Raw genomic sequence first — 15034 nt, 5'->3', positions numbered from 1 at the left:
GAGCAATTGCGTCGGCCAAAAACAGCGACCCCCATGGACGAAAATTCCCAAAAGGTGGTATACATGACATGGGAGGTACGAAGAGGGTGGCCGTGAAGTTTGACCAAATTTGAGGAAAGACTGGAATTTTTGCCCAAAAATAGCGCCCCCAGTGGCGAAATATCACAGAAAGTGGGTAACATGTCAGAAGCCCAATGAGTGATCTGCGTGTGAAGTATGACCAGTTTTGAGCAAGTAGAAGATTTGTTATGAATTTTTAAGCATGTAAAATGTAGCATTGAAAATTGATTGACGTATAACCTCTGAACGGTGTATGGTACGTGAAACCTATTTAGTAACTTTTGTCAGCCACGTCTCTCGATGATGTGTATCAATTTTGGTGACATTCCTATGAACGGTCTAGGAGGAGTTGCGCCGTCTTCGTGGCCATGCATTTCGCACAAAAGTGAAATTACCTCACTTCCTGTTGGGCGTGGCTAATGCAATGGCATGAGATTTTTGTCCGGCTTAGTGAGATACATATGCGTACCAAATGGCATGCCACTACTACAAACTACATGGCAACCAGGCACCTTAATGCGGGAGGCCAAAATCACAACGAGTTAGGGGGCGCTATAGAGGCCCTGAGGCCCGCCTGGATCTGGGCTTCCGGTTCTCAGTAGCGGTGGCAGGCTAAGAAAAAGGAGCCAAATCTCGTGCGTGGTCGACCATGGCAAGCGCCCCAATAAGGGTCTTGTAAAGAGTTTGCTTGGAAAGTTTGACAAATCAGAAGCTGCAATATCATTTTTGCCATAACCAGCACCCCCAGGGGCGAAAGTGCACAAAATTTGGCGGATATGTCAGGTGAGCTATGAAGAGTTTGCGTATGAAGTTTGAAGACAATTGAGTAAATAGAAGATGAGATATAGATTTTTGAAGAATAAATTTTTTGGTTTTTCCCATGTCAGTAGGTGGCGCTACGCTGTACATGAGCGATTATGAGTTGGAAAAATAAGTGTCTACAACAGCAACGTACTATCACAAGGTAGTGGAGTGAAGGAAATGCATTTTGGAATTATTTACCAAAAACCCGTTTTGGAGCAATTGCGTCGGCCAAAAACAGCGCCCCCCATGGACAAAAATTCCCAAAATGTGGTATACATGACATGGGAGGTAGTAAGAGGGTGGCCGTGAAGTTTGACCAAATTTGAGGAAAGATTGGATGTTTTGCCCAAAAATAGCGCCCCCAGTGGCAAAATATCACAGAAATTGGGTAACATGTCAGAAGCCCAATGAGTGATTTGCGTGTGAAGTATGAGCAGTTTTGAGCAATTAGAAGATTTGTTATGAATTTTTAAGCATGTAAAATTTTGCATTGAAAATTGAGTGGCGTATAACTTCTGAACGGCTTATGCTACGTGAAACGTATTCAGTAACTTTTGTCAGCCATGTCTGTAGATGATGTGTATCAATTTTGGTGACATTCCTATGAACGGACTAGGAGGAGTTGCGCCGTCTTCGTGGCCATGCATTTCGCACAAAAGTGAAATTACCTCACTACCTGTTGGGCGTGGCTAATGCATTGGCATTACATTTTTGTCCGGCTTAGTGAGATACATATGGGTACCAAATGGCATGCCACCACTACAAACTACATGGCAACCAGGCACCATAAAGCGGGAGGCCAAAATCACAACGAGTTAGGGGGCGCTATAGAGGCCCAGAGGCCCGCCTGGATCTGGGCTTCTGGTTCTCAGTAGCGGTGGCAGTCTAAGAAAAAGGAGCCAAATTTCGTACGTTGTCGACCATGGCAAGCGCCCCAATAAGGGTCTTGTAAAGAGTTTGCTTGCCAAATTTGACAAATCAGAAGCTGCAATATCATTTCTGCCATAACCAGCACCCCCAGGGGCGAAAGTGCACAAAATTTGGCATACATGTCAGGTGAACTATGAAGAGTTTGCGTATGAAGTTTGATGACAATTGACTAAACAGAAGATGAGATATAGATTTTTGAAGAATAAATTTTTTGGTTTTTCCCATGTCAGTAGGTGGCGCTATGCTGTTCATGAGTGATTATGAGATGGAAAAATAAGTGTCCACAACAGCAACGCACTATCACAAGGTAGTGGTGTGAAGGAAAAGCATTATGGAATTATTTACCAAAAACCCGTTTTGGAGAAATTGCGTCGGCCAAAAACAGCGCCCCCCATGGACGAAAATTCCCAAAATGTGGTATACATGACATGGGAGGTAGTAAGAGGGTGGCCGTGAAGTTTGACCAAATTTGAGGAAAGATTGGATTTTTTGCCCAAAAATAGCGCCCCCAGTGGCGAAATATCACAGAAATTGCGTAACATGTCAGAAGCCCAATGAGTGATTAGCGTGTGAAGTATGAGCAGTGTTGAGCAATTAGAAGATTTGTTATGAATTTTTTAGCATGTAAAATTTTGAAGTGAAAATTGATTGACGTATAACTTCTGAACGGTTTATCCTACGTGAAACGTATTTAGTAACTTTTGTCAGCCATGTCTGTAGATGATGTGTATCAATTTTGGTGACATTCCTTCGAACGGTCTAGGAGGAGTTGCGCCGTCTTCGTGGCCATGCATTTCACACAAAAGTGAAATTACCTCACTTCCTGTTGGGCGTGGCTAATGCATTGGCATTACATTTTTGTCCGGCTTAGTGAGATACATATGCATACCAAATGGCATGCCACTACTACAAACTATATGGCAACCAGGCACCTTAATGCGGGATGCCAAAATCACAACGACTTAGGGGGCGCTATAGAGGCCCTGAGCCCCGGCCAAGTGTGGGCTTTTGGTTCTGAGTAGCGGTGGCAATTCTCGGAAGTGGCGCCAAATTTCGCGCGTTTTCGCCCATGGCAAGCGCCCCGAAAATGGCCCAACAGCGGAGAAAAATAAAGAAGAAGACGGAAGAAGAATAATAATAGTGAACTCTTACAAGAACAATAGGGCCTTCGCCCTATAGGGCTCGGGCCCTAATTAAAATTTGGGGGAGCTGCTTCAATAAGGGTAGTAGCAGTATTTGCTTGATCCAGGCCTGTTTAAGGTGATAAATTTTGAGGGGCTTGGTAATAACTGTCACTGATGATGCTTGATTGATTATCTAAGCTTGATTAACATTACAGAAGTAGTACAATCATAGTTATTTTACATTTTGAATACGTCTTGATGATATAGCAGTGCTCTGTCCTTTCCAAACATACCAGCTTACCTTTGGCTAAAATAATGTGCACACACACACACACACACACACACACACGGAGAGAGAAAGAGAGAGAAATTATAATTCTAGTCATATTATAATACTTTTTATAGCCATAAAAATGATGGGGGCAGCAGCATCCCACATCCTGATTGAGTGAACGCTGATTGAGTGAACGCTGGCACGTTAATGGCTGCCGCTGCTCATCAGTAACTTTCTAACTTTTAAATCTGCCTTTGTTTTAAGTTTTTTTGAAAAAAAAGTGATTTTATGTTCCCTGCTGTTTATTATGCGGTTCGAGAAATCTTATGCCTGGTTTGTACTCACCTGGACTGTAGCGTATCTTTTCTTCCATCCGATACCTGGTCTGATCCAATACACTGCTGCTGAGCTCCTCCACGGTCACCTGTCTGTGCCCCCGCCGGCATCGCTACACCCGGACATTGCTCTCCAGCCTCGGCGGAGATACATTCACCGTGGCTCCCATCGGAACTTTTACTACGACGACTCCAGACCCATTAAATCACTCTGGTCCACCTCTCACCGACCCCGCAGACTTGCTGGTCGGACTGCTGATCACAGTGCATTAGCCATCCCAGCTAGATCAACAATCAACGCCTCCGTCAGACAAGACAACTCCACCGTCAACTTTGGTCTCCTCAACATCCGCTCACTCACGGGCAAAGGTCGTCTCATCCAAGATCTCCTCAACGACCATAAGCTTGACTTCCTCTGTTTGACTGAAACATGGCAACAACCCGGCGATTTCTCACAACTCAATGACTATACACCTCCTGGATTTGTTTACATCTCTCAACCCCGCAGCTCGGGTCGCGGTGGTGGTCTCGCATTAATCCATCGCGAGACATGGAAAATCCAGCCTGTGTCCGTGCCCGCCTTAAGTTCAATGGAATGTACAGTGTGTCAACTTCCAGGCCCCACTCCCACCATCATTGCTTGCGTCTACCGCTCTCCTAAGCCACACAAAGACTTTTTAAATGACGTTGCTACCCTGCTCACTCACCTTTCCACTCTCTCTTCTAATATTATTCTGTTAGGGGATTTTAATATCCATATGGACAATTGCAATCTTCCTCTCACCCGTGACTTTTCATCATGTCTTGATAGTTTTGGATTTCAGCAATTTATTGATTTCCCCACCCATGTTAAAGGTCATACACTGGACTTAATCTGCTGCTCTGGTCTCTCCCCTTCTAACTGCTCAGCTGATGACCTCCACATATCTGACCATTTCCTTGTCTCCTTCAGTATTACACTCTCTCTATCCATCATCAAGACTCCTCGCCTTATCACTTTCAGGAATATTAAGGACATTAATGTTGATTCACTGTCTGCCTCTATTGACAATATTCTTATTCCTGACCATCTCCCCTCCCCTGATGAACTAGTCACTTTATACAACAATGGTCTTCACAACATCTTGAACTGTATTGCTCCTGTTAAAACTCGAATTGTCACCTTCTCACAAACTGCCCCCTGGTATACCCTCGAACTCCGGTCCATGAAAGCCAAAGGTCGCCAACTTGAATGTCTCCACAAGAAAACTGGTCTAACTGTCCACAAAGAAATGTACAAAACCCACATACTTCAATACAAGGACTCCATCATTCAAGCTAAATCTGACTATTACTTCACTCTAATTCATTCCAACGACGGCAACTCCAAAGCACTGTTCACCCTGCTCAACAAAATCATCAAACCACCTGACTCTCTCCCCGTTCACCTGTACTCAGCTGACACCTGCAACAAACTACTGCACTTTTTCAATGAAAAAATTCACAAAATTCACCAACATCTTAGCTCCAACCCTCCATTTCACCCCTCCACTGAACTCTTTCCTTTCCACCAGCTGTTTTCTAGCTTCCAGCTCCCTGATCTCTCTGAAATTTCTGGCCTCATCCGCAAGTCCAAGCCCTCTACCTGTCAGCTTGATCCCCTCCCCACTTCCCTTGTTAAATCCTGCCTTCCCTCTCTCCTTCCCATCATATCTGCTATCATCCACTCTTCACTCATCACTGGAACTGTTCCCACACCATTCAAAGTTGCTGCTGTCACCCCAATACTCAAGAAACCTGGCTCTGATCCCACAGACTACAATAACCTCCGCCCCATCTCCAACCTGCCCTTCATTTCTAAAATCCTCGAAAAAATTGTAGCCTCTCAACTCCACTTCCACCTATCTCACAACTCCCTATATGAGCACTTCCAGTCTGGATTCCGCCCCCACCATAGTACAGAAACTGCTCTTTTAAAGATCACCAATGACCTTCTCATGGCAGCTGATTCTGGTCTACTCTCCATTCTCATCCTCCTCGATCTAAGTGCAGCCTTTGACACCATCTCTCACTCCATCCTCCTCCATAGACTCTTCTCCATCAGTATCACTCACACTCCCCTCGACTGGTTTCACTCCTATCTCTCTGGCCGCACTCAGTTCATTCAATTCAAGTCTTTCAGATCTCAACCTTCCCCCGTCACCTCTGGCGTGCCCCAGGGCTCTGTCCTGGGGCCCCTCCTCTTCATCACCTACCTCCTTCCCCTTGGCAATATATTTCGTAAATTTAATATCAACTTTCATTGCTATGCGGATGACACCCAGCTCTACCTGTCTGGAAAGCCCTCTTCCACCCTCCCTTCCCCTACCACCTGCTTAGCTGAAATCAAATCCTGGTTCACCTCTAACTTCCTGAAACTGAACAGCGACAAAACTGAAGCCCTCCTTGTAGGCACCAAATCCACCCTCTCCAAAGTTGACAGTATCTCCTTTTCAATTGACGGTTCCATAGTCTTCCCCTCCCCTCAGGTCAAGAGCCTGGGTGTCATCCTAGACAGCTTTCTATCCTTCCTCTCTCATATCAATAACATTACACAGTCTGCTTATTTTCACTTACATAACATAAATCATCCTTGCCCCTCCCTCACCTCCCACACCACCTCCATCCTTGTACACAGTCTTGTCACCTCCCGCATTGACTACTGTAATTCTCTCCTCTTTGGTCTCCCTCAAAAATCCCTTCATAAGCTCCAATTGGTCCAGAATTCAGCTGCCCGTATCATCACCAATTTGCCCTCTTTTCATCACATCACCCCAACACTACAGACTCTCCACTGGCTCCCTATCAAATACAGGATCAATTTCAAAATTCTCCTCCACACATTCAAGGCCATCCATAATCTTGCCCCTCCATATTTGTCCAATCTTCTCCACATTGCTACCCCCTCTCGTTCCCTCCGATCCTCCTCTTCCCTCTTCCTCACTGTCCCCTCTGCCCGCCTCAGTACTATGGGGAGTAGAGCTTTCAGTCGCTCTGCTCCCCAACTCTGGAATTCACTCCCCCCCGACATACGTAATATTGACTCTCTACCTCTATTCAAATCCAGACTGAAAACTCACTTGTTTCAGTTAGCATATTCATTGTGACTATTACCATCTCTAAATTCTCTGTTTATTTTCTCTGTGCTTTTATTGTGTCTTGTTTTACTGTTTTTACTGTTCTTTTTACTCTTGTTTTTACTGTTTGTATAGTGTCCTTGAGTGTTTTGAAAGGCGCTTCTAAATAAAATGCATTATTATTATCCTGATCTTGTTCATGTGCTTTTGCTTTCACTTCTATTTAAAAGATTGATATTTCAAGTGTAATAAATATATATCTGTTACTTTAGCTCTTTGTCATATAAATTGAGTATGCCGCATATTTAGTGAGATTTGTAATTAAACAAAAGGTATTCAATATATGAACTGAGTCCTATTATTTTTACTATTACTACTACTTCTAAATAAGCTTGAAGGATGTAATACCCTACTAAGGCAGTTTTTGCTTTTTTTCTTTGTTTTGATAAATATATTCCTGTTTATCTCATAAAACCTGCTGGATGTGATCTCTTATGAGCAGGACTCGTGTGGCATATCTTTGAAGCATAAGAAGTAACATAATTTGTCTGTTTGGGATTTCAAATTCAATTAAATTGCACAGTTTCAGTGCTTCATACTGCAATGTCAATACAGCTCATACTCTGTAAACACAATTGGTGGACTGTCTACAAGCACAGAATCACACCTTGAGTTTGATCAAATATTACTAATAATTCCATCAACCACTGAATCTAACTTAAATATTACATGCATTTTAGGTAACAAATTTAAGCTATTGCTCCATAGTAACATTAACTCAGACACAACTATTCAACTTATATGGTGACTTTCTGTTTAAGTACCATGTTCAGATCAGACCTGCAAGAGAGTCAGAAGCTTATTGCTCTGGCTAATGTGCCATGTGTCTCTTCCAGAAAATCAGTCACTTCCTCATCTAATCTAGACCACTGTCTCCAACATAGCCAAATGGAACTGACTTCAGACTCCTTTAGCCAAGTTACATTCTGAATGAGGGTTTAAAGATAAAACTAAAACTGCCACATAAGGGTAGAATGGCAACCTTTAATCCTTGCTAAATTTTCCCACTCATTTCACCCAATACGCATGCACGGCTTTGTCTCTGTGTGCTCTCTTGTGCTGCATCTAGTGAGAGATTGGGTGAGACAGGGCAAGATGCCACAAGCAAGTTCACTTCTCAGGCTCACTTGGCTTTTAAAATCCTCCAGAGATCTGTGAAGTCCAGACACTGCTTCAGTATCCCTGTTGCTCTCTGTTTCCCCTCACTCAAGTTCAAATGATCCCAGCTCCAGAATAATCAATGCTAACACTCAGGTTGTGGTGAAATTCTACCTTGGATGGGCCACAATCTCTGCAGGAGCTTCATGTTCCTGACTCTCAGCACATTTTTTTTTACTTGCTGCAGATATTCTGATGCAATATAACAATCATGATGATTCACTTCAAGCTCATAAGCAAAAAAAAACAAGATTGAAGGATTTTTTTTCTCTCAACTAATAAAAATGATAAACCACAGCCAGACTTGGAAAACAAAAGTCTGTAATTTAGAGCAAAAACTGAGTAAAAATAGCTCATCAGTCCAAATCACTCAGTCTCATATTTTGATTAGAACATAAACATTCAGAAAAAGCCACACAGGTCTTATCACATTCTTAAGCTCTTTAAAATAGGGGTTCTCAACATTTTCTACTTTAAGGCCCACCTATTCCTACTTGTAATGAATTGGGACCCATTAAAAAAGATCCCCAATTATTTTGGCTGATTTATTCCATTAGAATCTAATAATCTACAGTAAAGTGTATTAATGGAATGCAACATCACTCCCTGTTAAATATGGGAGCCCAGGAATTAAATGCAATATAAACAAACTGTTTTTAATTGTAGGTATTGTATTTAAAGCTGTATGGATGTGCCAGAAGCCAACATAAAACCATGCATGCAGGGCATTCTCAGTCAAAACGGATTAATGATCCAAAAGTGGAGTCCGGTCGATTAACACAAGAACTTATTGCCATGTTTGTGTACAGCAAACAAGCAAGTTATTAAAACCATGAAGTACACTCAAAAGAAGTGGAAACCACTCAATGGGATAGAGCCTTACACATTAACAAAGAAGGATTTTTCCTATGAAAGAAAAATTTACAAGCTACATTTGACATTAGTAGAATAAATTTTGATCCTATTGTAGCCGTAACTAAATACAAAGACAATAGTTATGCACACTATCAATTTAATGTGAAGATAATTAACAGATAATCAACATATTTTTAAGTTTTTTTTTTAAGATTGTGTACGGTATATTTTTAGTCTTTTGTATTTGTAATTATTGCTAGGTTTCAGTCACGTGACTTTTCTTAGTGGTTTTACCGGAAGTGAAATAGCTGGTGGTCTAAATGGCTGCCATAGTGCAAACAACTAGCAATAACTTAGAGTATGCTTGTAATCTAGAAGCCACTGCTTTAGATATATTCAGAAGATTGCTATTTGCAATGGAATAGACCCCTACAGTCTGGGACAGAAGGATTTGTCATACGATCTCTCAAACTACCCTTCAGTTGAGTTCCCCAACATCTCAAACTGTCTGGTGTTGCAGACATCCTTCTACACTGCAAAACAGATGAAAGCATGGAAGAGTATGGAGGCTTACAACTTTTTTGTAGGTGGCTGGATAAAGGACCTTGGTATCAAGTCGCTGCTGAATGAATCCTGTATTGTTTTTGCCCATGTATGTTTTTTTAGTATGATTTTTTAAAAACATTCACGTCTTTACAATGAAGCACTGCAAGTTGAAGTGTAAACAAACAACAGTTTGCTTGATTCTCACTTGTGTTTGCTCTTATCTCTTAGGTAAATCATTCACAAAGATCATTAGAAACCCCTTTAAAGACCTGGATCTTAGTTAAACAAGACGGTGAAGTGATCACACCGCGTTGTAACTGTATGGCTGGGTAAGAATTTTGTCACGACCTTCATGCATGTGGACTTTGTGAGGAGTGAGGAGTAAACAAAGAAACAGCTGGGGACTTTAGTGCTTCATGACGAAAAAAAGTACCATAAAATAACACCACATAGTAAGAAAAGTACTTGGAAAATAACAACATAGCTGAGAGGGATATACAAACCTTTCATGACTCAGATCCCTTCGATTTCAGTGAGACGTTCAAAAGCCACCTTCCTCGACGTCTTTTTGTGAAATCCTGTGTTCGTTCACCCTTTTTTATTAGTTCACAGGGAACCCTGAAGAAACTTTTATCAGTTTCACGGTTTAATTGATTCAAACAACCTAAAACAATGCAAGCGTAAGGCATTTCTCATGTGAGCAATGTACCTTCTTCATACAAACGCTTTGTCAACTGAGCTTTGGTAGACCACCAGCTAAAATTTTGAAGAACTAATGAGGTGGATGTGACATCACAGGAAACCCAGCAATTTGTATCTGTACATGCATGACCCCACCAGCTCTGCTGATCAATTATTGTGTTTAAATAAAGTCATTCATTCATTCTTTATGAGTTGGAAAATTATCCATCCATTGATTTCCCCAACATCTCAAACTACCTGATGCTGCAGACATCGTTCTACATGGACAAACAGATGAAAACCTGGAAGAGCATGGAGACGTACAACTTTTTATATGTGGTTGGATTAAAGATTTGGGGATCAGAACACTACAAGATAAATCCTATATCGTTTATGCCCGGGGAAGGAGGAATTTCTGGGCTTTTTGAACATGTCTTTTGTCTAGGATGCTACAAGTTTTAGTATCGGGTGTAAACAAACAGCGGCTCGATTCCCAATCGTCCCTGCTCTTTTCTTCCAGCAGGCATCACAAATCCATATAATTTACCACAAACGTATTTATTTACTCTGCTCACTGCACGCACAGTGTGTGTGTGTGTGTGTGTGTGTGTGTGTGTGTGTGTGTGTGTGTGTGTGTGCATTAAATGTAGAGGAGGAATATGACAAAAATAAAGGCTTGTTTTTCTTAATTTACCCACAAATGTATTTATTCCACTTGAAAAGTGTTCGGCAAACCAGCTACTGGATTTGGGACACTATGACATCTTGAACTATTTAGTATTTGGCTTCAAACTTGAAAAAAAAAAATTGCGGCCCACTAGGTAGCGCTTCAAGGCCCACTAATGGGCCATGGCCCAGTGGTTGAGAAACACTGCTTTTAAAATATACTATTGTTAAATAGCATTGCTAACTGAGTTAGAAAGTTAAGTGTAGCTGCACCAGCTCAAAGTACACTGACATTAAAATGAAAGTGGAACGTTGAGGGTTGATAGCTCAGTTCTGAAGAGAAGGATCTGTGGTTGTTTATATGCTGCACAGACATGCCCAACTCATTTTGTAGAAACTGTAGAAAATTTTACAAAAAAGTGAAAACCAGCCATAAGCTAACTAACATGGCACCAGCAAGGTCTTGTGCTCTTCAGGACAGAACAAAAGAAAGCATGGTAAGGATATTGACATTTTTTCCACAAACTTATCCTGTTTGTCATCTGTCTTGGGGAAGTTCTGGATGTCATTCTCTAGCCTCTGGATCTGACGCTCCATTGAGTCCAAACTGGCTTTGAGGATCTGAGCAGACACTGAAAAAGAGGATAATTTTATGAGATAGAGGTCTGGGAAAATATTGTGCAATGACATGATACATATCTGACTGGTGACAGGAGTACGTCACTGCTTGAAGGTTTATTTTGTTTATTTTGCTGTATTGTTTCTTTTCTAAGCAAGTGGCCTCTTTGCTATCACAGACAGATGACCTACAGGTGTCTTACTCTAACTTTTAATAACCTCTTTGTTACCTGTCAATATCAGTGGAAGGGGGCAGATTTCACCTCCACCCTGATTAACAAGGCATGTCAGTGCCTTTACTTTCTAAGGAGACTGAGGCTACATCCACACGACAACGGCAACGAGATGTTATTAAAAAAAATATCGCGTCCACATGGGCAACGGATCAGTAAAATATCAGGTACATATGGCAACGCAACGCTTGCTGAAAACGATGCAATACACATGCCACACCTCTAGGGGCGCTGTAAGACGGTCCCTTCGGAGACACCAGAACAATAGAAGTAAGGACGCATGCGCATAAACTATTATGCGCGAGACTTCATATTAGCCACAAAGTCAGAAAAATCTGTTCGTAAAATTACGTTATAATGACCAAATACAATGAAAATTATTTTTCCAGTCTCACCTGTGAAAGGTAATCCCATGTGATCTCGTTTGGACGGCAAACCTGTTGGTACAGTTAAACGCAGCACATGAATGAGGCATCTTTATTCTCCGCTTTGACCCATCCAATATGGCGGCGAGGATGACGTATGATTCTACGCGGAAGGCGGCGTCTTTAATGGTCCGGAATAAATTGAATGCTACACGTTGATGGATTAATTTGTTCTTCTACACCCTTTTTGAGGAATGTATTGTAGGACTTAAACCAACATCTGAAGAGGTGAGATCGCTCCTTTTTTCCCCTATTTTTGCTGGCGGGATTGACTCTGCCCTAAGGGCTATTCTCTCTCTCTCTCTCTCTCTCTCTCTCTCTCTCACTTTGCACCATTACACAATATTCACAGTGAAAATATTTTGTAAGCGCGTTTCATGAACCAAGTTATAGGATTTGTTGACAACTCGCATCAAGTTCGTTACACTTCTACCCGGCGTGAAGCACGTGGTTGTGACATCATCGTAAACAAATCCGTTCTACTCATCCAGACGACTTCGCAACGGCGCCGTTGCCAGATCTTTCCACTCTGGAACCCGTTCTCAAAAGATTTCGTTTTGGGGCACCCAAAACGCCGGTGCCGTGTGGACGCCAGGCCGAAACGATAAACAATTTTATCGGATTCACCTGAATCTGTTGCCGTGTGGACAGGGCCTGAGAATATTTCACCTATCTTCTCAGATACTAATGAGCTTCTATTGCTGTACCATCAAGAGCATACTAATGAACTGCATATTAGTGTGATATGGTAGCTATTCAGTCTCCGACCATAAGGCTCTTCAATGGATGGTGAAAACTTCCCATCGCAGACATTGATCACAGGCATTGTCTACAGAAGGTGAAAAGCATCAAGGATATCTCTCACCCAAACCATAAACTGCTCTTCTCCTGCCTGAGAAGTGCTGCAGGAGTCTCCGCTGCTGTATCAGCAGGCTAATGAACAGCTTCTTCTCCTCAGTAATTCACAAACTGAACTCCTTACAACACTGTTAATCCCCCATCCTCCAACCCCCACATCGTGTTTTGCACTTGGATCAATTATACCACTGGACCGTTTGCACATACTACACATGCACATCCCTATTTCTGTAGATGGACTAACCTTAAACAGTTTGCACAGTATTACTTCCATTCCACTTTGCACCTTTGTTCACTGTACTGTCTTGATCTAGCATGGTGTTTGGTGTTTAGCCAAATCAGTATTATCAGTACATAAACATGCTGCTAGTCTCACCAAGCATTAAGTCTAATAAAATATATTGTGTCCAAAGCCCATGTCCAGATTTACACAGAGCTTTCACTCTAACCCGATATAAAATGTTTTCCACACACGGAGATGCTTTATCATCCAGTCTTCCTGTGTAACTGCAGCTTGCCATTTTTCTCATCTTTCTGGGTTCACCGGGAAGCAGTGAAAAGTTAAACCAGGCTTATCTCCATGTCTCTTATTACATCCAAAAGCCCTACAAGTCTCTGACATTGTTCTTTTAGATGTAACTTATACAGGTTTATCTGTAGATGTTTACTGAATTTGGCTTACAATCACAGTGTACATTTGTGCTGGTTGTTGGTAAACACAAAGCTCACCAGGCAACATGGCCGTGTAAACAAATCCACAGTTGCGATGATGTCATATGAAAGCGACCACGATGTTGTGACCTTTTGTTCTGTTCACTTTTGCTTTGTTTGTTAAATAACATAATCTAACAGATTTGCCAAAGCAATTGGGGAAAACATTCTTCAAGTAGGAGCCCTGCATCCTACTTGAATTAAAATTCTGAACATGCATTTTTTGGCTTTTTTTTGTGTGTAAAAGTACATGATTTCTGCGTTAACATGATCCCTGATGTGCAAAAGGCATGTTATCAACAGTGCAAATGCTATATAAAGCATGAAAAAAGTGCAAATGGTACAATGTGTGTAAATGAGTCTGCAGGCATGGCTCACAGTAATTAAGTTTTCTTCTTTTCTTCTATTTAGCTTGAATTTTTATCCACATAATTTTATTATAATTTATCCTTTTATTTATTCATCTATTATTTTTATTTATTTATTTATTTTTGTGTGCATGTGAACATATGTAAATTAAATATGTGTGTTACAAATATTCAAGTTATTATTAAAATTTATTGGCAAATAATCACTTATGTAGGATCAAAACCAAGCCATGCCCCAAAGTAAATATTTCCAATATAATTTTAGCCTGCAAATTCCCAAGTCCCTCAGACATGCCAGAAACACAGAAGATATCATCACACCAACCCCCCTCCCAGAGGGTCTGAACTGCTGAATTTGTAGAAAAAACACAACCTTCTTTGTTAAAGCATCACAAAGCTCTCAGAATGAGGGACATGTGCAGTTTACCCCCTCTTAACAAAGCCTACCACCAGAAGATAACTTGAATAAAAACCCATTTATAGATTAAGTGAAGATACTTGAAGATTGCCGGACAGTCATAAAACCCAGTCTTTCTGGCACCTGCCTTCAAGACACCATGTTTTACAACCCCAAGCTGAGTCTCAATAAATAAAACCTCAGAACAAAGAAATATTTCATTCTCATGAATGAAATGGCCACATAATCAATCCAACAAATGTTTTCAACTACCTTAGCATTTTACGCTGAAATGATCTTTACCCCAATTAACATTTATCTGAACTAAAACAAAAACATTCTAAAATGTGCGCTCTCTCTCTCACACACACACACACACACAGAGCCCACACGGTCACCACGAGGTCAACATGGGCTCGGAGAAAGGAAGATGTTCTTTTGTCAGAGAAAGGTGTTTAAGAATAAATAAACATTATTCATGAGCTATTCATGGGCTTCGACTGTGTCACATCCGCCCATGCACAGTGGCACACCTCGAACTGCTACTCACATACATGCATGCAGTGCCATTAGAACTAATTACCATGCACTTGTTCCAGATTAGAGTGCAATCACAGTGTGCACAATATTTATAAGGACTCTCACCACACATAGACTTTGCAAAGTATACACACTGTACTTTGTGTCTTACGTGACCAAGCCTTTTGTAGCACTGTGTTGATATTCTGGTTTCTGACTGTTTTGGATTTTGCCCTTTGTCTCGGCCTCACTTGACCATTGCCTGTTCCTTGACTCTGATTTTTGATCACTGATTTGGATCTGTTTGCCAGCATGTT

General features: G+C 41.5%; 1 protein-coding gene across 1 annotated transcript in view; it reads right to left on the bottom strand.

Moving 5' to 3' along the window:
* Window positions 1-15034, bottom strand: part of diaph2 (diaphanous-related formin 2) — a 902507-nt gene that overhangs the window by 297917 nt on the left and 589556 nt on the right. The window contains exon 25 of the mRNA XM_060927624.1: window positions 11096-11220. Coding sequence (XP_060783607.1) covers window positions 11096-11220 — 125 coding nt within the window. The remainder of the gene's footprint in view (window positions 1-11095; window positions 11221-15034) is intronic.

This window comes from Neoarius graeffei, chromosome 8 (genome assembly GCF_027579695.1).
Source record: "Neoarius graeffei isolate fNeoGra1 chromosome 8, fNeoGra1.pri, whole genome shotgun sequence".
In the NCBI taxonomy this organism is placed as follows: domain Eukaryota; kingdom Metazoa; phylum Chordata; class Actinopteri; order Siluriformes; family Ariidae; genus Neoarius; species Neoarius graeffei.
The sequence above is the reverse complement of the archived record's forward strand: the minus strand, read 5'-3'. Positions and strand labels throughout refer to the sequence as shown.